Here is a 25626-nt window from a genome sequence, read left to right on the forward strand (position 1 = left end):
TAGGAGAAACGACATGCCTGAGCCATAGGCAATCAATAAGGGGCCTGGGAATTAGCTCCCTTAAGCATGAGAGGGAAGATGCTGGAATGATGGAGTTGGTGGGTAAAATGAGAGTATTACCATCCCCTAAGGACACCCACATGGCCACATGTCCTGGAACATCCCTAGCAGGGAATGATTCAGAGCCATTTACCCTTGGAGGTCCAATCCAGAGACTGCAGCAGCTAAGATGTTCAAGCGGCCCCCATCAGGCCCAGGCCCACACACTTTTCCACAAGTCTTAAACTTAGGCAAGATGTCAGTTTACTGGATGATCTTTGGGTTATCTATAGTGACATAGACCTTTCCTTGACTTCTGTGGTTTTCATCTCTACATATTGAGAGAGTTCTGCATTTGGAGCCAGGAGAGGCAGAAGGATGTGGCCAAGAAGTAGAGGTAATAACAGGGACTGGGACAACAGAACATTTGGCTCAGAATGGAGCCAATGAGAAAGGTCAGGTCAAGTGGATCTTTTGGCAAAGGTACTGCCACTTCTCTCCAAAAGCAGACAGCACAAGGATAAACATCTCCAGCAAATTGCTCCTCAGAGTGGAAGGGATCTCCCATACTCACTAATCCTGGGTGAATGATGTGTTCTAGGTCCCTGCCCACAGGCATTTGGATCTCTTGGGAGGGGTGAGGGCTGAGCTCAGGGAGCCAGTGGCTTATAAGGCAGCAGAAACCCTTCCCTGAGCAGAACATTCCAGCAGCCTACACCATGAAGGGGATACTGCTTGTGCTAGCCTTGCTGGTGACCAGAGAGCTGGGCTTCCAGACTGGTGAGAGTGGGAAGGAGGGAACAGATGACCTTCCTGATCCTTGCCACTCTATCTCACTCCACCCTCCCATGATGATCTCTGAACAGCTTCTAGGGAAGGTTTTAGGATGCATCTGGGAAGTCATTACCCAAGAGTCCTGCAGAAAACCTCTGAAGCTCTCTGTTTTCAAGTGGAGGGAGAGGTCTGGTGATGAAAGGGTCATTTGTTGTGTATGCAGTAGTGGAGAGTGAGTTGGATGTTGGTGCTCATGTGAAGGCCAGAAGCAAGTGGGCTGGTATGCACTGGGCAGGAGGCTCCTTAGTTCTGGCTTCTCACACTGCTCCCTGCTGGGAGTGCCTCATGGACCATGTGCTTTCTGTCTGGGATGGCAGTCCTGGGGGAGGGCAGGTCTCTGTGGAAGGTGAGTCAGAAGACACCAGATAAAGATGGTGGGAAAACATGAACCTCGACTTCCTCCGCCAGTAGCTCCTTCAATGAGGTGTTTTCTTGTTTATGTTTTCAGCAGAAGCTTGCCCTCTCTTTTATGGAATCTTTGCTTCGATACCCACTGGAAGCAAGACATTATTGGATGCTGCCCTTGATGTGGCCAATTTTACAGAACCAGAAAAGGCAGCTGTGGAAAAAATCCAGGATTGCTACAATGAGAATGGATTAAAAGCCAAGGCCTTAGATGCTATTGCCATGGTAATGTCCTCTCTAAGTGCCCCACTCCACCCCACACGCAGCATATCATGGGATGCTAGGTACAAACAGATCACGCAATCATGTGATGCATGAGAGATAAGATCTACAATTCAGCGTGCAGACCTTTGCTCGTCCCCATAGCAGTGTCCTGTGCGACAGCTTGCCACATGCACATGCAGCCTATTCTGCTGCTGCCCACTCCTGTAACACCAATTAGCTAACACATGATGGGTAAATAGGCAAATTATATCAGTGCCACATAGAAAGTGTGTCAACTCCTGTGATTTTTTTCCCCTTCTAGATTAGGGGGAGCTAGCAGAGCTGGAGTAGAATTTTAACTTTTGGCAGCAAAGAAAGTGTCCTTACTCCAGCTCCTGCACAGGTAGGAGCCCATCAGTTCTTAGTTTAGAAATTATAAGGCTTCTGCCTAGTGGCCAGCTTCACTTCTTCCTCCAGTGCCCACTTTGAAAGCTAGTCCACTCCACGGGCTCAGATGGAGCCCTGCTTCCATCCGTATCATCTTGGTTTCCAGAGCCAGAATTTCCACTCCATGGTTTGGACGCCTGAGGCCTCAGAAGTGGCCTCTAAGTAGTTGCAGCTACTTACCACAGCAGCTCAATGTATTTTCTGATGATATATCTCTTTTTCTTATTACTGTTCTTGTTACACAGATTTTGAATAGTTGGTTTCTCACCTTATTTTTTCCCCCCAAAGCGTTGTTATTTTTAGTGTTTGAGTCCAAAAAATGAGATGTTTTTGAAGAAACGGAATTTCCTGTACTAATTAATATTTGTACACAGGGCACATGAGATCGTTGGCAACACAGGCATATGCTTTTCATATATCCCATGCACCTGACAGACAGTCTCAGGTACAGGAGACTTGACAAAAACCCAGACTCAGCCACCTTACACCACCCTCAGACCCAGTCCCCACCATTCCCTTCAGAACCTTCTCGTCTCCTTCCCTCCCTGGTTGAGTGGTTGGTGGGGGTCCCTCCTGACAGTTGTCATGGTGGTCAAGGAGCCACGTTCATCTTGGCCTGAGTGGCTGCAGCCCCCTCTCCAGGGGTTGACCTGTAGGCCCAAGTTTCTTTCTGGGAAAGGAGCTGACTTGCTGAGGAGAAGGTTTTGTCCCTGTGGATGAGGAGTGGGGTGATTCTGGGGGTACTGAATAGCTCTGCCAAAGCTCTGGGACCTCCACACAGCCATCGCTGTCTCTCTTTGTCTTCCTCTCTCCCAGTTCTCCATTACTGTCAGCCCAAGCTGTATCGCCTCTTACTTGAAATCAGTGGAGGAGAAACTTTAAAAAGGCCTTTTCAACCTTCCATGACCAGTCGACACTCTGAGGAGATGAATCTTTGCCACCAATGCCTGACCTGAACACCATCTTCCCACCCTGTTCTCTTTTTCACCTGAAGCTGGAATCCAGACACCTGGCCCACCTGATTCCATCTTTATTAGGCTGACTCTAATAAAGCACCTGCAGCTCAACTCTGTGTGCCTGAGGTCTGTGTGCTGTGTGGAGGGAGTGTGAAGCCTGGCAAGAGAACTTGGGAGATGGTGAGGACAAGTGATATGTGTGGTCACTCAGGCAGGCAGAACCAGGATAAATGTAGGCCTTGCCTCTCACTAGCTAGATGACCTCGGGGAAGCCATTTGAATCTTCTGAAACTGTAAAATGAGGATGGTGTGAGGATTAAATAATGTACATAACTGCAGTCTTCACCAGCCTGGAAGGATAAAAATGGAGTCAAGAGGTACTGATGGCATATGTGGGTTCTGGTCCTTATCACAGTTGCAGGACCTTTAACCCTTTAAAGGTCAATCCAGTCATTGTTGAGTGACTCAGGAAATGACCTGGTGCACTCATCACAAATCCTCTTGGTCTCCTAGTGGCAGTTGCCATTTTCTACTTAGGTTGATGTCTTCCGAGGAGGCTGACCTCCCCGCAGGGACATCCCATGCCCCTGCTGCTCTTGGGTTCTTCCCTTGGCACTGGAGACCCATATAGCCTTGGCCTGGAGGATGGGAGAAAGAGAGTGGATGGCAGAAGTTCGCTCTGAAGGCTGGTGTCATGGAAGGAGCTCAGGCCCTGAGGTCTTCCCCATAGGGTGTGCTACCTGGGACAAGTGTCATGACCCCTCTGAGCTTACTTCTGAAAATGTCAAATGGGTAATTTCATTTACCAGGATGCTACAAGGAAGGGACTAGATTTTATTTCTATTTTCTAGACCCTAGAGCAGTGCTAGGCTCTTTTGGCTAGGGGTCTCAAGAAAAGTGACATAATCAGTAGTATCTCTCTATCTTCCTGAGCTACATTCAGACAGCTGAACTTGGGACTTGGTGCTAACAAGCTGAAGTCTTGAGTTCTGATTCTTCTCTGAACATGAGCATTTTATTTTTGAAACTGTTTTTTTTTTTTTTTTTTTTTTTTTTTTTATTTCTGTGATGCTGGGGATTGAACCCAGGGCCTCACACATGCTAGGCAAGCACTCTACTACTAAGCCACCCATCAGTCCTTAACATAAGTATTTTAATTCACCTGTTTATTCATTCAACACCTTGATTTTATATCTGCCAAATGCTGGGCCCTCTTCTAGACTAAGCATTAAATGCACAGGTCATATTAAAAGGCTTAACATATTACTGAGAAGTAAAAAATAAAATTTGAATAGATGAAAGGCTAAGTGATGCCCTTGTGTGGGAAGAATTTATACGGCAGAAATGTCAAAGACTGGGCTGAAGGTCATGGGCTCAGTGGTAGAGCACTTGCCTGGCACATGTGAGGCACTGGGTTTGGCTCCACATAAAAATAAATAAAGGCACAGTGTCCAATTACAAATAGAAAAAAGAAAGAAAAAAAATGTCAAAGATTCCTTCTGGATGCTTTGGTGTATACCTGTAATCCCAGAGACTCAAGAGGCTAAAGCAGGAGGATCTCAAGTTCAAGGGCAGCCTTTACAACTTGTCTCAAAATAAAAACTAAAAAAAGGCCTGGGGATGTGGCTCAGTGGTTAAGGGCCTCTGGGTTAAAACCATGATACCAAAAGGTAAATCAATAAATAAAAAGTTAAAAGAACTGGGGACTCAATGGTAAAGCACTCCTGGGTTCAATCCCTAGCACCAAAATAAATAAATAAATAAATAAATAAATAAATAAATAAATAAATAAATAAATAAAGCAAAACACAATTCTTGAACCCACCTAAAAAAATCTGTGTTCTAATATAGATTGAGCTATAATTTAAAAGAGTAAGTGCTTTAAATCAACTAAAGAAATTTAAAACAACAAGAACTTCAAGCAGAATCTTTTTTTTAAAACCAGGTGAGATAGCTGGGGAGATAGCTCAGTTGGTAAAGTGCCTGCCTTACAACACAGGGCCCTGGGTTCGATTCCCAGCACCGCAAACAAATGAACAAACAAAAAAAACCCCAGGTATTATAACCTGGGTATTAGACTACAGTTTATAAATAGTCTAGTTTTAATAGGGGAATAGATAAATGGCCACTGTGACAGAAGAGAAAGTATACAAATAGAAACAACATCAGTTAAAGACATAAAAATGGCAGCATATTAAATCATGGAAAAATATATTATTTTTTTAAGTGGCATTGAGAAAAATGACCAACTATTTATAAAGTCAAACTGGACCTGCCCAGCCTCTCATTGTAATGATTTAATTGGCATAAATCCAAGTGGGCAATTGTTCTTTTGAGATATATCTTTCTCTCTTTGTCTTTCTCCCCCTCTTAGGCCTTCATGATATGTTTTGGTTTTTCTCCTATTTTATTGGAAGATCTTTCTAAGCTTATTTTTCCCGGTTACTTGTGTCCTATAACAAGGATCACTCTTTTTTCTATTTCTACTCATTTTCTTAGTGATATTATCCGACTTTCTTACTTTTTCTACATCTTCTAAATTAAAATCTCCAGCCCTAGTATTTTTAGGAGAAATTCACAGTTTCTGACTTCACCAGACAGAGTCTGTGTCCAAGGTGGCAAAGGTAGCTGAATTTGCAGGACAGAATATCAGGGACAAGAGAGTTTCACAGAGAAATGAAACTCCAGGATTTTGAAGAAAGTCTCAATTGGGTCTTCAATGAATACTGCTCAGTGTATGCATGTGAGAAAATGGTCCAAGACCAGGAGTCTTAGTCCATTTTCTGTTGCTATAACCGAATAAAGCAGATAGAATGATTTATAAACAACAGAATGGACTTCTAGTAGGCTTACTGTCCTAGAGCCTGGGGTGGCCAAGATAGAGGGGCTGCATCTGCTGAGGGTCTTCTCTTTGCCTCATAACATGGTGAAAGACATACCTCACATGAAGAAAGAGATAGAGATAGAGACAGCAATAGAGATAGAGATAGAGATAGAGATAGAAGAGGGTTGGGGTGATGTTGGGGAAACCCAGCACCTTGTACATGCTAAGTGTATGCTTTACCACTGAGCTATATCCCCAGCCCTGAAATCACTTTTATACCAAATCCACTCTCACAATAATGAGCCCAGAGACCACTCCTGTGATATGACAGCAATTTTTTTATGAGGGAAGAGTTCTCATGACCAAATCACCTCCTAAATGTCCCATTTCTTATGGAGTAAATTAAATTCCATGCATGTATGATGATGTCAAAATGAAGCTACCTGTTACGCATAACTATAACATACTAATAAAAGCATAAAAGGCCCCATCTTCTAACACTATTGCATTGGAGAGTAAGTTTCCAACCCATGAACTTTGGGGGACACATCTGAACCATACTAACAGAGAATAACCACTTAAAAGTAGCAAGGGACACAACCTCTGGAATTTACACAGGGCTGGAAGTCGTTTATGTTCCTACCAGCCAGAGAGGAATATCCTAACTTATTCATGGATCATTAAGTCGTTCATCCAAAAAGGCTTTATATCAGTACTGATATAAAATTCACCTTAGCATATGGCTGCATTTGTGCCCACCTTAAAAGATTTTTAAAAGGCTTAAAATGGCTCAAATTATTTCCAAATAACTTGACTGAATAACAGAACAATATTCAAGAATGTTTACAGAAGCACATAAACTATTCGGCACCTAAAAAGCTAAATTTCATAATCTTTTGCATCCAAAAAGTAATTACCAGACATGCAAAGGAAAGTATGCCTTATTATCAGAAAAGTCAATCAATATAAACAGACTCAGAAATGACAGACATGATAGAGAACAAAAACATTTTCAAAGTTACTCAAATTGTATTATATGTTCAAGAAGGGAGAAGAGCATTTGCACATGGAATCGGAAACAGAGATACAAAAAAGACTCAAATCAAACTTATATGGATAGAAAATAAATTCCACTGGATGGAACTAATAACAGATTAACACTGCAAAGGAAAACGTTAATGTGTTTGAAAGAGAGAGTAGCAGACATTATCTAAAAGAAGAAAAGAAGTTTGAAATATGACAAAAAGACCAGTGAGCTACAGGACAACCTGTGGAGGCCAGTCCATAGTTCACTGGAATCTCTTAGAGAACAAGGGTCCCACATTTTCCAAATTTGATCAAAAACAATCTACCTACCAATCTACAAAACTCAATTGATGTTAAGGTTAAGAAGCAGGAAGAAAAGCTATCCTTAGGCACAATCATAAGCAGATTCTTTAAAAGCAATAATCAAAACAAATCTTAACAGCATCCAGAGAAACAGAGAAACTAGGGTAAGAATGATAGCAGACTTCTGGTAGGAAACAGACTTGCTCCTGAGGGGGCCCTGAATCCTGGCTCAAGTCCCCCTTGGCCAAAGCAATCCTGCCTGGACAGGGAACTGCTGGGAAACTTGCCTATTGGTGCCATCCAATGGGCTTGCCTACCTTGGTCTCACTAGATCCTGAAACAGCCCTGAATCTTGACCCCACAGCTGCAGTCTGGGAGCAGATCTGCCTAGTCAGATATCCTCCGGAAGATAAGCCCATGCATGCCACCACGCCAAGACCGCCTACCTTGGGCTCACAGAGGATTCTGCATAGTTCTGGATCTCGCTCCAACTCTTCTCCACTGTGGTCTGAAAGTGGTTCTTCTTGTCCGGAGACCTGGAGGGAGGCAAACCCCTCAGTGTCCCTAAGTTTGGCCCCCAATATGAATCTTGAAATAGCCCTATAAATCAGCTCCAGCCCCTCTCGACTGTGGTCTGAGAGCAGACTTGTCTACCTGAGAGTCTGCTAAGAGACACACGTGCCTGTGATCCCAGAGTCTTGGCTGTGGATCTTTGGCTTTATGTCTATTATCTACTTCTCCTACTATGACTTGGATATGGTTTTAGTGTACACCCCAAAGATTCGTGTTCTGGAATCTTTGTCTTCTTCTTTTTTTAGAAAAATTTTATTGAATTATAAAAAATATAAATATATTTTTAATTGGTGCATTATAACTATACACAGTGATGAGTTTGTTACACATTCCTACAGGCACACAACATGAAAATATAAATTGCTCAATATCATTCCTCAGTATCTCCCCTTTACCTCCCACATTCCCTCCTACAGATCCCTTTCTTCTAGTCTACTGGTATCCCTTCTACTGGGAGTCACCCCCCACACACCCTTTTTCCTCTCTAGTTGGAAGCTTTGTCCTTACTGTAATGATTTTAATATGGGAGACCATTAAGAGATGATTAGAGTATGGGCATATTATCCTCTGAGAAGATTAATATAGACTTTGAAGGACGAGGTTAGTTCCCAAGAAAGTGGATTATGAAGTCTGGCCCCTCCCTGCTCTGACACTTCCTTGCTCACACATGTGATCCTGCTGCAGGTGGTTGGTTCCCTTTCCACTTCTCTGCCAGTTGTGGCACAGTCAGATGCTGGTGCCATGCTGTTTAGACTTTCTAGGCACCATAATCATGAGCCAAACAAATCTCTTTTCTTTTTAAAGTACCCAGCCTCAGGTATTTTGTTATAGCAACACAAAATGAACTAAAATACCTCCTCTATCTTGATTTTTCAGGGGACACCAAGGGTGAATTAAAATAGGCATTGATGAATAACACCAGCACTGACTTGTTTAAGTCTCCAGGGGTGCTGCTGTTAGGGTTTGGATCTGGAACGTCCCTCCAAAGCTCATGTGTTGAAAGCACGGTCCCCAGTGCACCAAGGTTCAGAGGTGGGGCTTTTAGGCAGTGATTAGAACATGAGAGTTCTGATCTCATCACTGGGTTAATCTATTTCCTAAATTAAGCAGAATGGATGGCCTCCTGGTGTTTGCCACACTATATGTTTACACTGACTGTACAGAAAGAGGAGGCAGGTTACTTTACTCCCTGTACACCTCAGTCCAGGCCTGATCTGTACTGTGAATGGAAACACATTCTAAAAAAAGGATAGTTGAATTGCATGTATTACTGGAAGGTGGGAGAGTTGGAGAAAGGAGGTCACTGGGGGCATCCTTGAGAGGGTTTCTCTTCTTCCCAGCCCCTTCTCTCCCCCACTCCCCGCTTCCCAGCTGCCATGAGCTGAGCACTTTCCCCCCACCATGCCCTTCTGCTACACTGTTTCTGCCTTGGAGCCAGCTGACCATGGACTGCATCCTCTGAAACCACCAGCTAAACTAGATCTTTCCTTCTCTCAGTTGTTCTTGTCAGGATGCAAAGCTGACTAACACAGCTGCTCTTATCCACATTTCCACCCAGGCTGTCTTATTGCTTCTGACTCACAGTCCTGCCCCAGGTGGTAGAACCAGTGTCAGGGGTCACCACTTGGTCTTTCAAGTTATAATCACTCAAGGGACCCCTGTGAGTACCCTTCCAGTCATATAGTACACTTATCCTCACACGTACCTGGGAACTAGGGAAATGTGCACCATGTTGGTCTTTGACACATTGGAAACATTGCAAGCCAGTTTGGGACCAGGCGTTTATATGACTTCCTTCTGAAAAGGGCTTATAGAATGTAAGGTCCTTTGGTATATGGCCTGCTGGTGTAATGAAATAAAGGAAAACTACGTCATGGAGCAGGTTAAACCATGAGTGAACAGAGCTAAGGAGCTGCTGGACTTCTTATTTTATTGTGATCTGCAAGCGGCCCTATGTGCCAGCAAGCAGGAACTTTTCACTATAAAAATACAAGATATTTTTCTCCTGTTAATGTATAACTTTCCTTCCTGGATAGTGTCATAAGTTTCTTGGAAAAATTCTGTTTGCAGAACTGAGAGCTAGTGGGTTGTGTGCAGCAGGTGTTATTTTGAACTTTGCTACACCTGATTTCCTCACAAGATCTATCTGTAGAAAAACATCCACAAGGACGAGATGGAGCCATGGTACAAATGGAGTCACTCACGGCAATCAATTTGCTTCACTATGAACTCCAGGAAGGTCCAGTTTTATGGCTTTCAAATTGCCAGGTGGGAGGGATCTGTTGCTGCTAGTCTGGAGTTTTTAGGGTAGATGGTATTTGAAATTTTTAGGACTGATTGATTAAATGTCCCCATTCTAGGTCTCAGGGTTCACATTCCTTTTCTGTCATGTTTCTGACTTTATCAAGAAATAAAATCCACTCTGAAATCAGGAACAAGACAAGGATGTCTACTCTTACTACCCCTATTCAATATGGTTCTCAAAACTGAGGCCAGGGAAATTAGGCAAGAGAAGGAAACTAGAGGGATAAAAATAGGAAAAGAAGACGAATTATTCTGTTTACTGATGACATGATCCTACATCTGCAAGATTCAAAGAACTCTACCAGAAGACTTCTAGAGCTGATAAATGAATTCAGCAAAGTAGCAGGAAGGTTAAAGATCAACATTCATAACTCAACAGCTTTCCTATACTCCAAAAGCAACTCTTCTAAGAAAGAAATCAGGAAAATTATCCCTTTTACAATAATCTCAGGGGGAAAAAAAAACTACCTTGGGAATTAAATTAACCAAGGAGATGAAAGAGCCCTGCAATGAAAATTATAGAACACTGAAAAAAGAGGTTGAAGAAGACCTTAGAAGATGGAAAGACCTTCCAGGCTCTTGGATAGGCAGAATTAATATTGTCAAAATGGTCATACTACCAAAGGTGTTATATAGATTCAATGTACTCCTTATCAAGATGCCAACGACATTCTTCACATAACTAGGGAAAAAAAACAGTCTTAAAATTGATTTGGAAGAATAAGAGACCCAGAATAGTCAAAGAAATCCTGAGCAAGAAGAGGGATGCAGGAAGCATCATGATACCTGATCTCAAATTATACCACAGAGTGATAGTAACAAGAACAGCATGATCAAACAACATTACCCTATGTAAATTTATGATTACACAAATGGTATGCCTTGACTCCATGTACAAATGGAGAAACAGCATGTATCCCATTTATTTACAATAAAAAAAACCAGCATGATATTGGCATCACGATTAACATGAAGACCAATAGAATGGAATAGAAGACATAGCAATAAACCCACATACTTACTACCATCTGATACTTGACAAAGGTGTCAAAAATATATGTTGGAGGGGCTGGGGTGTGGCTCAGTGTTAGAGGGCTTGCCTAGCATGTTGTGAGGCACTGGGTTCAATTCTTAGCACCACATATAAATATACAAATAAAATAAAGGTCTGTCAACATCTAAAAAAAATTTAAAAAATGTGTGTTGGAGAAAAGACCACTCTTTTTTTTTAACAAATGGTGTTAGAAAAACTGAATATCCATATGTAGAAGAATAAAAGTAGATGCCGGTCTCTCACCCCATGCAAAAGTCGAATCAAATGACTCAAAGACCTAGGAATTAGCAAAGACCAAAATTTGCAACTGCTAGAAGAAAACGGAGTCAAAACCCCATCATATTGGTCCTGGCACCGACTTCCTTAATAAGACCCCATAAGCTCAAAAAGTAAAAAGTAAAATAAAGGGCATGCCATCAAATTAAAAAGCTTCTGCATGGCAAAGGAAATGGTTAAGAGTGTGAAGAGAGAGTCTACAGAATGAGAGATCTTTGTCAGCTGCTATTTGACAGGGGAATTAACATACAGAATATACAAAGAACTCAAAAAACTTAACACCAAAAAGTCAAATAACCCTATAAATAAACGGGCAAAATAACTAAACAGACATTTCTCAAAAGAAGAAACCCAGATGGCTAGCGAATACATACAATTTTTTAACATCTCTAGTAATTAGGGAAATGCAAATCAAAACTACACTAAGATTTCATCTCATTCCAGTCAGAAGGGCAGCTATCAAGAATACAAATAAAAATAGATACTGGCGAGGATGTGGGGGAAAAGGTACATTGTTGGAAGACTGCAAATTAGTGCAACCACTCTGGAGAGCAGTATGACGATATCTAAAAGAACTAGTAATGGAACCATCATAGGACCCCCCTATCCCACTCCTCAGTATTCATCCTAAAGAACTAAAATCCGCATATTGCAGTGACACAGTCATGTCAATGTTTATAGCCACACAATTCACAATAGCCAAATTATGGAACCAGCCCAGTGCCCATCAATAGATGAATGGATTAAGAAAATGGGGTATATATACATAATGTTTTACTCAGCCATAATGAAGAATGAAATAATGGCATTTGCTGGTAAATGAATGGAACTGGAGACTATCATGCTAAGTGAAATAAGCCAGACTCAAAATCAAGGGTCAATTTTTTCTCTCTTATGTGGAAACTAGCAAAATAATGAAAAGAAGGTGGTGGTGGTGGTGAGGATTGGACATCATAAAGAAGTAGGGAAGGTCAGTGGAACAGAAGAAGATCAAGAGGGAGGAAAGGGAAACTGGAGAGGAGAGGAAAGGTGGAATGAATTTAACAAAATCACATTACATGCATATCTAAATATACCACAGGGAATTCCACCTGCGTGTGTGTGTGGAAAGCACCAATCAAGGAAGAATAGTGGATGAGCAAGGAGATGATCAGTGGAGAAGAGAGGGAAGGGGAGGAAGGGGAGGGAGGGGGAGGGAAGGAAGGTGGGGGAGTAGGGGAGGAACAGGGACTGGAGTGGGTCAGATCCATGCATACATGATTTTTCCGGGATGAATCCAGCTACTGTGTGTAACTACAATGCTCTAATTAAAAAAAAAAAAAAACAAAAAAAACAAAAAAAAAACAAACACCTCACACATAGCATAAAATCCAGGTAATAAGTTCTTCTCCTCAAGGAGCAGGTACAGAAACCCCAGGTTGTGGCTGAAAATTTTAAAATACAACAAACCGCAGGCATTTTAATTCGTCTAACCTTTCAGGACAGAACTTCAGATGTCTAGCTGAAGTGTTTTGTGATGTTAAATTCAAAAGTAGGCAAAAAGTCAGACTTTATGGAACTCTCTTTATGGAAGCTAACAGTGCCAGACACCTTGAGGATGTGTGTGTGTGTGTGTGTGTGTGTGTAGGTGTGAGACAACCCCACATAAAAACACTTGGATATCGAAGTGTTTAGTTCACCCTAGGAAGCTTGTGGGGAGCAGAACATGGGAGGTCATGAGAGAGTGTCAGTCAAATGATGGAGTTTTATAAAGTGAAGTTCCCTTGGGAAACAAGACACCACAAATACACCATTAAAATGGTAAGGTGTAGTTACAGTTGAGAAGCAGTCATTTCATTCAAGGAAATTTCTTTCTGACTGGGCAGAGCAAGGCCACAGATAATGAACTGTCACAGGATGGTTATAGCAAAAAAAAAAAAAAGAAAGAAGAAGAAGAAAGAAAAAAAATTCAACTCAGGCAGTGGACTCCTTTGCAGCTCTCTCATGGCACTTGCAATAACAACCCCTAAGGTTTAGTCCAGGGGTCTTTCCAGCTACTAGGTGTCAGTCTGGGCTCCCTACCCCAAAGCAGGCCTGAGATGAGCATTGCTATGCATGCATTTCATTTGGAAGGTGATGCTGGTGGCAACAGTGAAGGACCTAGGAAAGTAAGGCAGGCAGGAAGAAAAAGCCACTACTTCAGTACAGTGTCAAGAGGACCGCTGTGGGCATCCCAGGTTTGTTGTGCCAAGTTCTCTAGAGAAGAGTACAGGACACCTCCGAGAATCCTCCATCTGTCCGCTCTCATTGCACCTGGATTAGATAGGGATGTTACTCTAACTCCTTCATACTTCCCAGTTGAACATGAACATGTCTTGCATGAGATTCCACCAAGAATGGTGGAGGTGAGATCATGTCAACGTGAAAGAAGCTGCAGTCTACACAGAACTGTCCACCTGCCCACAGGTGAGTATGTGGTGAGGCCAAGCAGGTGTGAATTAGGCAGTGGCAGCATTGGGTAACAGTCATTCCATACATATAGAGGTAGTATGGATTATAGACTGCCCTTCATATATTCAATCATGGAGTAATTTTTTAAATAACTTCCCATTAGATTTTTGCTGTATAGCAACACACATACCTTGTTTTATGCTACAATGAGATTAGAAGATTTTGTGCCACAGTTAACTTTACAAATAAGCAGAAATGGCATACAAAGGAGCTCAGTGCATTTCTGAATTGAATACATCATATTAGTGAAACTGATCTGTAGTAAGAATTTGAGTCAGAAAAGATAGCAGGATCAAAATGAAATGTATTTTTTTCATTTTTCAGAGGAAATATGTTGTGCTTCTTATGACTGAGAAACAGTAAACTTTAATTTTAATAAAATATGATAAATAAAATGCTTTGAAATAACATAATCACCAATTTTGTTCTAGAAAATATAACTTTTATGTTCCCCAAAAAAGTTAATTCAAGGACTCTGTACATGCTGTTTGGTTTACTTGCTGATGAATGACTATTTTGTTACTCTGGGCATTTTTGTTTCATTTTAAATTGACACACACAGCTGTACATGTTCCCTGGACGCAGTGTAAGGTTTTGATAGATATATACATTATGTAATGATTCAATTACGATATTAGCATATCTGTCATTTCAAACATTTGTCATTTCTTTGTGGTGGGAAAATTCAAAATCCTCTCTTCTAGTTATTTTGGAATGTACAATACAATATTGTTGACCATAATCACCCAAATTATTGCAACAGAACAGCAAGACTTATTCCTCCTGCCTAATTATAATTGTATACTCGTTGACTGATCTTTCTCCCTTCTGAGCCCCTGGTAATCACTGTTCTACTCTCTACTTCTATGAGATCAACTTTTCAAGAGGACACATAAAGAATTTTTGATGCAGTCTTTAGGGTATGTAAGGACACCGCACTGGGCTCCAACCCCAATTCTCAAGCCCCTAAACTTGTTCTTTTTCCCATCACACATACCATAACATATAAGATGAATATATCTTACTATATAGTCCCATACTGGAGGTCTACGAAGGGTAGAGGTTGTTGTCTCATTGCATTCTGATGTGTCCCTTGCACCTACAATATAGTGCCTGGAATACAGTAGAAATTAATTGAATATTCTTGAAGCTGAAGACCAATAGGACACCACTGATTCTCTACCCATTGTTTAGGATTCTGGCAACTGTATCCAGATGCTTTCCTTACTCTCCTTTAAGCTTATATTTCTCAGTCTCTCAGTCATGATTTCTTCTTAAATCACACTTTAAAAGTGAAAGCCAGGTGGGGAGGTAGCTCAGTTGGTAGAGTGCTCCCCTAGCAAACACAAAGCTCTGGGTTCAATCCCTGGCGGGGGGGGGGGGCGGGAGGCGGGGTGAGGCCAAGCTTCCATTGTCATCAGCCCCATTCTCTCACTTTCCGACATCAATGTCCTTTGATCAAACACTACTGAGTCTAACTACTTCCACATTTCACAGACATGCTTCCCGAGAATGCTATTTATTGACCATATTTAATGTTTTAGTTTTTACACATCTCACAACTGATTTTCTAGGATAATTTTTTAAAAATATTTTTAGTTGTAGATGGACACAATACCTTTATTTATTTATTTTTATGTGGTGCTGCGGATGGAACCCAGTGCCTCACCTATGCTAGGCAATCACTGAGTTACAACCCCAGCCCCTAGGATAATCTTAAGTCTTGATATTTTCACTGCAATTGAAGGTGAAAGGACAGTCACATCCCAGCAGTACCGGTTGCTGGAACCCAGCTCTTTCTCTCAAGGATGAGCTGCCTCTTCCCACACATTCTCCACCAGTGACCCCATGAAGATGCTGTCTCCACAGCAAGTGTTACTTGGTAAATGGTCCCTCTATTCAGACATATGTTAAATTCCTTGCCAAAATGACTGACTATATCTCAGGATACCGAGTAAGACAAATAATCTGGATAAAATGGTTTTGCTGGCTGAGTGGGCACAACCCCTGACGGGCTACACAGCATGTTTCTGGTGGGAAGCTGCGACAGAGCTCCATTCACACTTGTCCAGCTGCTCAAGCCACCTTGCAGCTTCCCCATCGTGATCCCCACCCCCACTAGACTATGTCCAAACGTTCTTGATCCCACGGTGTGGACTCTAAAGGTTCAGTGTGTCTGTGTCTGAGAAGATAATTCTCATGTGCTTCCGGATAAAAGTCTGGTCACATATTTTGTGTCGGGCTGAGAGGGCTTCGTGTGTCGCTGGAATTTGTAGCTTCGGGGAAGAGCTAAAATAAGGTATCCCTCGAGTTTTCTGTGATTGATCGCCGTGCACTACACCGAACTCTCCTTACCGGTCGCGGGCGTGGGCGTGGGCGGGGCCCGCGCCGGTTCCGGCCTGGGGACTACATTACCCAGAAGCCTCTGCGCGGGCGTCGGCGGCGCGGGGCGGAGGAAAGGGCGGTTTCGCTCTTGGGAGCATAGGGACTTCCGGCATTGTCCTTGTGGCGGTCATCTTGGTGACCCTCAGGTGTCCCACCTGATGGGATTCTACGTTGTCTCTGCCGCCCAAGGTAACGGAGCGGGGGGGCGCGAGGAGACGTTGTCCGCGATGCTCAGGCGGGGTCGTGGCCCGGGAGGGCGCCACAGGGGCGACTCCGCGCGGGACTGGCTGGCGCGGGGCTTTGTCTTGGGCGCCCACCTCTCCCCGCATCGCCTCGCTACCTGCACAGAGGGGGACTCAGCTGAGGCTGAGGCCGATGCTGCGTCCTGCTTCCCTGTCGTCTGGCTGTCTTCTGTTTGAACCCCCACCTCCAAATCCTGAAGCCCCAGTGCGGGGCGCCTGCCCAGGTCACATCAGCCAGGCTCCGTTGTTCAGGACAGGGTGCCATTGCTGGGTTAGGTTCCCATTTCTGACACCCAGCGTGATGAGGAGTGGAAGAGTTCTTTTACAGAGCGACCAGCATCTGCAGAGGCTTGGAGGTGCGGTTGAGGAGCCGTCGGGAGACATTGTGAGCAGACGATCCAGCTGTGCAATGACAGTCGCCTGAGCCTCTGAGCTTTCATTCTGAGGGCGCTGGTAGCCATGGAGGGAATTAAGAGACTAGACCTGAGTTAGGATTTAAAAAGATTCCCGGAGGTTGTGCAAAGGGAAACAGACTGGGGCGTGAGAGAGAGGGAAGGTTGTCGAGTGGAGACCAGAGACCTTGAGGAGGCTACTCCAGCAGAACCAGGAGACTAAACTGATTGACCAGAAAGCACTAGCAAAGATGTACAATTACAAATCGGTTTTTAAGGATACAAAACGCATCCGCCAGCCTGCATGCCCCCACACCACGCTGTTCTTTATTTGAATTTATGAAATGCCTCTTTGAACATTAATGGATCAACTTTTCTCTCAAAGTGCACATAATTATGGGCAATTAAATACGGAAACTTGTGAATTTAACAAGTGAATCGAGCACATATTTGGCTCACAACCTTAATATAGCACAAAACAGTTCATCAATGTGCTAAAAATTATAATCTCATGAATACTTCAAGTATAATAAACATCTAAAATTTCAAAGTATCTTATCATTTGCACTGATAACATTAATAGAAACCTTAATTCTGTGAACTATGATAGCTTATGCCTGGAAGCTAACATATACCTCTGTTGAGATTGGTGCCATTCTTAGACCTTTTTTTTTAAAATGCTACCAGGGACTGAACCCAGGGGCGTTTAACCTCTGAGCCATCTCAGCCCTTTTTATTGTTTGAGACAGTTTCTCACTAGGTTGCATATAAATTGCTGAGGCTGGCTTTGAACCTGCAATCCTCCTGCCTCAGCCTCCCGAGCCTCTGGGATTACAGGCATATGCTATGGCACCTGGCTCTTATGCTCTTTTTTTTTTTTTTTTTTACAGATTTAGACACTGAAGCACAGGAAGTTGAATCCTTGTCCAAGGTCACAAGCCAATAAGAGTGAGAATCAAGGACTGAAACCTAGAAGTTAGATGGTCATGTGGAGGTCACCTTGCTGCAGGGCTGGGATGGGGGTCAGATGAGCTCTTGGATCTACACCATGGATGCCCTCCACTCACAGTCTCCATTTCCACAGGTTTCCATGGCTTCAGAAACAAAGAGTCATGCACAAGTGAGTAGAGTATGTCGCAGGCTCTCCCCTTCACCAAGTTAAGCTCACATGGTTATGTCCTAGGACTCTATGCTGGCCATTATACACACGGTTGGGTTTGGTGCTTCTGGGGTCTGTTTGGACATAGGCTCCTGAATCCAGGCCATTGGTTATATGGAGAGTGCCCAGTGTCTGGGTACCTATAGAATACCCTGTAGAAGGTATTACAAACACAGAGATCAGTTGTGCAAATACTTAGAGGTGAGACTGAACTGGCAGCCAACTGTTCCAGGTCTCTTTTAGGTCTTGTGGGGCCAGAGAGCTGGGATGCAGAATTCAGGTCTGGAATGGCAGGATGTGGAACTGTGCCTTTATTCTGAGGGTTTTGAGAGTCATGGAAGTTTGGAGTGGAGTAGAGGGGTCATGTGAATCAGGTTTTAACATACTTCCTCTGGCTGCAGAGCGAGGACAGAGTGAGGGCAGAGGCTACTGCTGTGGCAGTTAAGAAGAGTATTAGTGATGCTTGTTTTAGGTTGTGGCTGAATCAGGGTGGTGGCTTTGGATGTGGGAGAAAAGTATGACTTCTGGATTTGTTTTTCAAGTAGGTCCACTCAGACATTCTGATATGGAGGTTGAGAGAGAAGGAGAGGAGTCAGGCCTGATACCAAGGTCTTTGTTTTTGTAGCAGAAAGAAAGGAGGTGCCATCAGCTGAAATGGGTAAATCACTTGTAGGATACTTCTTTGAAGGAATGTGAGGAGTTAGGTTTTGGCCTTGTTGAATCAGAATATTCCAGGGACCACTGTGAGGTGGTCAGCTGGACACCCAGGTCTGGAGTTCAGGAGAGGTGTTCTGGTTGGAGACACCACAAGTTGGTGGCCTGTATGGGGACTGGGGAGGAAGAACCATAAGTCACATTTAGGAGGGGTAGAATTTATGTCATGGTGAGAGTTGAGGGCAAGGAAGAGGAGGGTCAGATTGAAGGACAGGGTCTGTTTTGGGTCCCTGAAAGGGATTAGTGAGTGTCACAAAGACTGATAAGGGAAAGTGGTGACTGTGCGTTTGGAGCTGTCTGGCAGGGGACCAAGACTTCCAAGGCAGAGTGACCATGAGATTAATGTGGAAGCATGGCAGTATTGGAGGTGACATAATAGATCAGGGCCTGTCCTTGCTCAACCCTTGAAAGTCTCCCCAGCCTGTTTTGGTGGGGCCTGGAGAACCTTGGTCAGCCTGGTATATAAGCTTGTGGCCCAAAGAAGAGTTCGTGAAGGCTGGGGAACCAGTGGATCTCAGCAATGAGTGAGGTTTTCCTGGAAAGAAGATGGTGAAGTTGGGTGAGGGGACAGCTTGTGTAAGAGGAGTTATGGTATGTGCTACCTGCAGGTGATTTTGGATGACTGAAGTCAAAGCAAGAAACAGGGCAAGGTGGAACAGTCTCAGAAGCAGGGCTTGGGGCTTCCCCAACACTGTGGGCCATCAGAGGTCTGAAACAGGATGGAATCATGATTGAATGTCCCAAGTACTCTCTGGATGCCACGTGCAGAGAGTGGAGAGAGGTCATGTAGATGTCTATGGTGTGGGGCAGGGGCTTGCCTGCAGCTCTGGGGTGTGAGACCCGTGAGGGAGGGATGTCCACACGGTGACGTGCTCTGGGAGACAGCATGAACTGATGGTCCAGGGACTTGGTTCTGGCTTCCAAAGGGGGAAAACTGAACCTGGATTTGCATTTACAGAGAGGCAGGATTAGGTAGCCCTGTCCAGGGGAATTTGTTAGTATGAGATGGGTGGGCCCTTCATGCCAGGCCTAGAGCTTTATGGTATTTTCTGCCCATAGGACTTAGTGGATATGCATTACAGTGATATGGATAGTGACCAGCAGAAACATGAGAAGAACAGAGGATAGCAGCACCTGGTCTCCTGTCTTTTGTGGTGGGAGCTGGTGGGATAGTAAGCAGGGAGTTCATGACTTGAGGGGCAAGAAGTAGCATAAAAGTCCTGGTAAAGAAACTGTTCAGGGACATGACTCTTCCTGTCGTGGTAGGACAGTATGACTTTCGGGGATGTGGCTGTGGACTTTTCCTGGGAGGAGTGGAAGCTTCTCGATGAGACTCAGAGACTCCTGTACCGAGATGTGATGCTGGAGAACTTTGCCCTCGTGGCCTCACTGGGTAAGTCCCTCATACCTCCCTTGCATCCTGGGCTGGGCTCTTTCTGCTCTTCTCCAGGAGCTGCTTTTTCTTCCCAAAGCCTGCTAGGGCCACTGCTACCTTCTAGATTTTCTTGCGTAGGTGCTCTGTTCATTTTTTCCCTAGGCAGCCCTGCCACTTGGGGCCAACAATCCTCACAGGGAGTCACACAGGGACCTGGAATCGTGCAGTGTGCCTTTCCCTGGTAGAGCCACCATCTAGAATCATACCTCTTTGCCTCCAGTTCTGCTTCCTTCTTTTCCATTGACATTTCCTTGTGCCTGATAGTGTCAGGAACTGCACATACCAACATGGTCAACTACTTGCAAGGACCATACCGTTTTCTGAAAGGCATTCTAAGATTTTTCGTACTACTTTTTAGCTGCCTATGGTCTGTGGGATTGGTGTTACCTACGCTGCTACTATCTGTTCACCTGCCTTGTGTTCCTCTCAGGACTTGCATCTTCCCAGATTCGTGTACTTGTTCAGCTGGAGCTGGGGGAACCGACCTGGGGGCCTGATGGGGTAGCCTTGATGCCAGCCACAGCAGGAGGGCCCTGGTGGGGAACTGGCTCTGGTGAGTGAGAAGTGCTCCTGTAAGTGCCCCGAGGTGATCTGCGGAAATGGTTCACTACTCTCTTGACTCAGAAAAACCCCACAAAGTCATGCAAATCGAGGGGTTCAAATCTTTATGCTCACTTTAAGAACACTCATGAAACTACTCAGGCCATCAAGGGTATGCATATCTGAAAAGCCAGTAAGTATCTGAAAGATGTCACTTTAAAGAAACAGGGTGTGCTGTTCCAGTGTTCCAGGGATAGTGTTGGTAGGTGTGCCTGTGCCAAACATTGGGGCTGGACACAGGGTTGGTGGCTCACTAAGAGTGCAGAAATTTTGCAGCACATGCTTAAAATGCAGAGTTATGCTGAACTTAAGGGTTTAGACTGTGAACACGTGCTGGTGAGCAAAGAACCCAATATGCACCGCTGCAGTTCCGGCACGGAGCTCGTGGTCAGTTGAGTCCGTGCATGAGCTCCCCCTGCAGCACCGAGATGTTCTCACTGAGAAGGAATAAAGTGTTCCTAGACCCGAAGAGGAGGTTGCTCAAAAGACTGAGACGCCCCAGAAGAAGCTGAAGAAACAAACATGTATGGCGTGGGGATAAATTCAGCATAAAATAAAAGCAAATAAAAGTAAAAATGAATAAAAAAGAAAAAAACGAGGTGAGTGATGGCTCCACGTCAGCTGGGTTCTGTTGGGACCAGGGACCTCTCAGTGCGCAGTCTCCGTGACTCACAGAGGTCCTGCCCCTTGCATGGTGTCGCCAGTCTCCATACCATGGACCCTTCGCCTCCCTTCACAATAGCCTTGTGCTCCCAAGAGTCCTGTGTACTTGTTCCTGGAACCACCATTCTACCCTGATCTTCCATGAGCGCCGGACGTTTGTTTTGTTCATTAGTCGTTACAGTTTAACTGTTCGCACCTCAACGCACGAGCATCTGACTCGTGCTTTGGTGTATAGAACAGGACTTCATTTTCAACCTTTTTTCCATTTTTATCTATTTTTATTTAATTAAATGATATATTTTTGTAGTGCTGGGAATGGAACACAAACCTGGTGTGTCTTTTTTAACCTTTGCTTTTTTAATTGAAAATGTATAATAATGATTATATATATTTTGAAGTATCATGACACTTCAATATAACTTTATATTGAGTAATATTTAAGTCAGTTTAAACATATCTCCTAAAACATTTATCACTTCGTGATGAAAACATTCAACATCCTTTCTTCTATCTTTTTGAAATGTATACTACATTATTTTTATCTCTGTGTAATAGCACACCAGAATTTGCTAATTATTATTTCATATCCATTGATCAACCTCTCCCCTGACTCTTTAAAAAATTTTTTTTCAGTTGTTGATAGATTTTTTTATTTTAGCTACTTATTTATGTGTGGTGCTGAGAATTGAACCCAGTGCCTCACACATGCTAGGTAAGTGCTCTACCACTGAGCTACAACCCCAGCCCCTCTCCCCTGACTCTTTACCCTTGACTCTCCTTAGCCTCTGGTAACCGCCATTCTATTCTGAACTTCCATGGTATCAAATTGTTTAGCTTTCATACCTGAGTAAGTTATGTGGCATTTGTCTTTCTGTGCTTAGCTTATTTCACTTAATGTAATGAACTCCAGTCCTATCCCTATTGAATATGGCAGAATTTCATTCTTTTTTATGGCTTATTCATAATCCATTGTGTATATCTGCCATGTTTTCTTTATCCATTCATCAATTGATTGACATTTAGATTGTTTCATTTCTTTGCTATTGTGAATAGTGCTGTAGTCAACATGGGAATGCAGAAGTCTCTTCAATATATTGATTTCATTTCCTTTGTATATATGTTCAAGTGGGGTTGCTGGATCATATAATAATTCTATTAAGAAATTTTTTTTTTCTGTGTTGGGGATCAACCCCAGGGCCTTGTCATGCTAGGCAAGCGTTCTACCACTCATCTGCATTCTCAGCCCCTCTTTATAAATTTTTGAGGACCCTCCATACCAGTTTCTATAGTGGCTGTTTTAACTTTAATTTACATTCTCACCAACAGTGAGTTAAAGATTCCCTGGACTCCCTTTTATCCATGTCTTTGCCAACACTTATTATCTTTTGTCCTTTTGATAATGGCCAACTGAATGATGTAATATCTCATTATGGTTCTGATTTCCATTTCTCTGATATTTAGGGGTATTGAACTTTTTTTTTTTCATATGTGTTGACCATTTGTGTTGTCTTCCTTTGAGAAATGTCTCTTTATTTCTATTGCCTACTCGGGAAACAGGTTATGTGTATTTTTCTATTGAATCTTTTGAGTTCACTATATATTCTGGATATTAACCCCATATTAGAAGTATAGTTTGCAAATTTTCTCCCATTCTGTATATTCTGTCTTCTAAAAGACAGACATTCTGATAGGGCCACTCCCTCCCACCAAGGTCTCCATATACTTCAACAACGTTTTCTGCTTTCAGGTTCTTGGTTTCGAGTGGAAGATGAGGAGGCACCTTCTCAAGGAGGGTCACAGGCTTGGGCTCCCAAGGCCACTTCAACCATCCTGAGAGCCTACCCTTGTGGAATGTGTGGCCCAGTCATAAAAGACATTTTGCTGCTGACTGAGCAACAGGGAATACATCCCAAGCACAAAATGCATACCTGCGGGGCATGTGGGAGACAATTTTGGCTTAGTATAAGTATCCCCCAACCCCAGAAGCAGCACAGTGGGAAGAAACAACTAAAAGGGGATAATGACAGGGCTTTGGATGTTAAAAATGGTAGAGTCCACATGCCAGAGATTCCTTTTACATGTGAGGATGGTGGGAAGGACTTCCTACCCGGGTCATGCCTTTTGCAGCATCAGATCACTCACACCATGGAGAATTTACCCATAAGCCCTGAGTGCATGAAGGCTTTTCACACTGGAGAAGAACATTACAGGTGTAGTGGATTTGGGAAATCCTTCGGCTATGCACACAGCTTTCATCAACACCAGAAAATTCATGCTGGAGACAAGTCTCATGAGTGTAGTGAATGTGGTAAATCCTTTAGACGGAAATGCAGACTCGTTCAGCATCAGAAAATCCACAGTAGAGAAAGAACCTATGAATGCAGTGAATGTGGGAAGTCTTTTCGACAAAGCTATGGTCTTATTCAACATCAGAGAGTTCACACTGGGGTAAAACCTTACAAGTGTAGTGAATGTGGGAACTTTTTTAGCTGTAAAACCACAGTAGTTCGGCACCAGAGAATTCACACTGGAGAAAGGCCTTATGAATGTAGTGAATGTGGGAAATCCTTTAGACAAAGGTCTGGCCTCATTGGACACCAGAGAGTTCACACTGGGGCAAAACCTTACCAGTGTAGTGCATGTGGAAAATTCTTTAGTCGCAGAATCACACTTGTTCGGCATCAGAGAATCCACACTGGAGAAAGACCCTATAGGTGCACTGAATGTGGGAAGTTCTTTATCCAAAGCTCTGGCCTTATTTCACACCAGAGAGTTCACACTGGTGAAAAGCCATATGAGTGCTCTGAGTGTGGGAAATGTTTTAGCCATAGATCCACCCTCAATTTACATCAGAGGATTCATACTGGTGAAAGGCCTTATGAATGCAGAGAATGTGGGAAAGCCTTCAGTCTTAAATTTACACTTGTTAGACACCAGCAAATTCATAATGAAGAGAGGCCTTACGAATGTAGTGAATGTAGGAAATTGTTTACCCACAAGTCCAGTCTTGTAAAACATCAAAGAAACCATGTTGGAGAACAACCTTAAGCCAATAGCTTTTTCTCCTGTGGTACCAGAGAGTTTACCCTAGAGAAAGGCCCTGGAGTGCAAGTTGCATCTTCTTTGGTCAACCATGATGACCCCAGAGAAGCTCTGAGAGCAACCCTTGTGAAGAAGGCATTGGTCACAAGTCAGATCTCATTTGGACATTCACACTGGAGAGATTCTCAAAGAGATGTGTGGGAAGCTTGCAGGAGCTGCACTTTCTAACCTGCCCAAAGCCCTTTCCTGAGCATGTCGCTGCCAGTACCTGTGACCGAAGCCATTACATGTCTGGCAGCTGGCTAGTGTATTTCAGGTTATACAGTGTGCACGGGGAGGCAGACTTCTACTCTCCCCTTCCTTGGAGGAGATCATGAGTAGTGTGAGGTCATTGAATACATAATTACAAGGACTTCTTGGATGTGATTAGTAGAGTTGTGGTCAGTAAACTCAACATCACCATCTGAATGTGCAGAAATGCTTGGGTCACTGTGGGGGAAGAGGGTAGACTGAGAGTCTCAGGTCTTCAGATTTAGTTTCTCCTGTAGACCTGGTCACTGGGAGAGCAGATGATCTAAGCATTGTTAGGACCATTGAGGCTGTTTGGGCGGATCACCTGAAGGTCTTTGTACACAGGCAAAAAGGAGAGACAGAGGAGATTATGATCCAGTCATATGACTTCTGACTCACAGCCTTTTTTACTCAGCAGTCTGCTCCCATTGAGGCATTGTTATCATTTTGAAAGGGTGAAGATAGTTATGGTGAAATCAGTCTGGGTTTCCAAATCTGATTTTTCAAGAGAAGCAGGAGGTCCATATTTTTGTGTTAAACCATTTCGTTTTTTTTTAAGTTGTCAATGGATCTTTTTAATTTTATTCATTTATATGAGGTGTTGAAAGTAGAACCCAGTATCTTACATGTGCTAATCAAGCACTCTACCACTGAGCCACAATCCCAGCCCTGAACCATTTCTTAAAAAAACTCTATTGCAATATAATTTATGTGCCATATGCTGGACATATTTACAGTGGTAAGTTTTATCTAATGTTTATACATTAGATTTAGGTATATACCATGAAATCATCACCACAGTCCTGATAACAAACATATTCATTACCCCAATATTTTCTCATCCCTCTTCATAATTACTCTTTTGCCCTGCCTGACTCTATAGTCTCATTCCCAAGACCAACCTTTGATTTATGCTTTCATTTTACAGTAGTCTCACATGATTTGTTACTCTGTGATTTTAGTTCTCA

General features: G+C 43.3%; 2 protein-coding genes and 1 pseudogene across 5 annotated transcripts; all 3 read left to right on the forward strand.

Annotated features, from left to right (window-relative positions):
* Positions 1 to 758: 758 nt before the first annotated feature.
* On the forward strand, positions 759 to 2981 carry LOC306648467 (major allergen I polypeptide chain 2-like; the record flags this gene model as incomplete). The annotated part of the gene is made up of 3 exons (XM_079118671.1): positions 759 to 819; positions 1325 to 1503; positions 2746 to 2981. The coding sequence occupies 3 exons, from the start codon at positions 759 to 761 to the stop codon at positions 2809 to 2811; spliced, it is 306 nt and encodes a 101-aa protein (XP_078974797.1). The 3' UTR covers positions 2812 to 2981.
* Positions 2982 to 16209: 13228 nt separating this feature from the next.
* On the forward strand, positions 16210 to 24835 carry LOC306648417 (zinc finger protein 671-like). Of its 3 annotated transcripts, none has more exons than XM_079118558.1 (5): positions 16210 to 16309; positions 17839 to 17874; positions 19894 to 20020; positions 20493 to 20615; positions 23073 to 24835. In XM_079118558.1, exons 2-5 carry the CDS (start codon positions 17845 to 17847, stop codon positions 24371 to 24373), a joined length of 1581 nt encoding a protein of 526 aa, XP_078974684.1. In that variant the 5' UTR covers positions 16210 to 16309; positions 17839 to 17844; the 3' UTR covers positions 24374 to 24835. The 3 variants fall into 3 exon arrangements, with proteins under 3 accessions (XP_078974684.1, XP_078974686.1, XP_078974685.1); XM_079118559.1 differs by having other exon boundaries at positions 16236 to 16309; positions 19899 to 20020; XM_079118560.1 differs by lacking the exon at positions 17839 to 17874 and having other exon boundaries at positions 16211 to 16309.
* On the forward strand, positions 20662 to 22330 carry LOC306648423 (large ribosomal subunit protein uL22-like; annotated as a pseudogene). Its single transcript has one exon. The product of its transcript is annotated as a large ribosomal subunit protein uL22-like (transcript).
* Positions 24836 to 25626: the final 791 nt, after the last annotated feature.

The sequence above is a fragment of the Sciurus vulgaris genome (assembly GCF_902686455.1).
Source record: "Sciurus vulgaris genome assembly, chromosome: 17".
Taxonomy (NCBI): domain Eukaryota; kingdom Metazoa; phylum Chordata; class Mammalia; order Rodentia; family Sciuridae; genus Sciurus; species Sciurus vulgaris.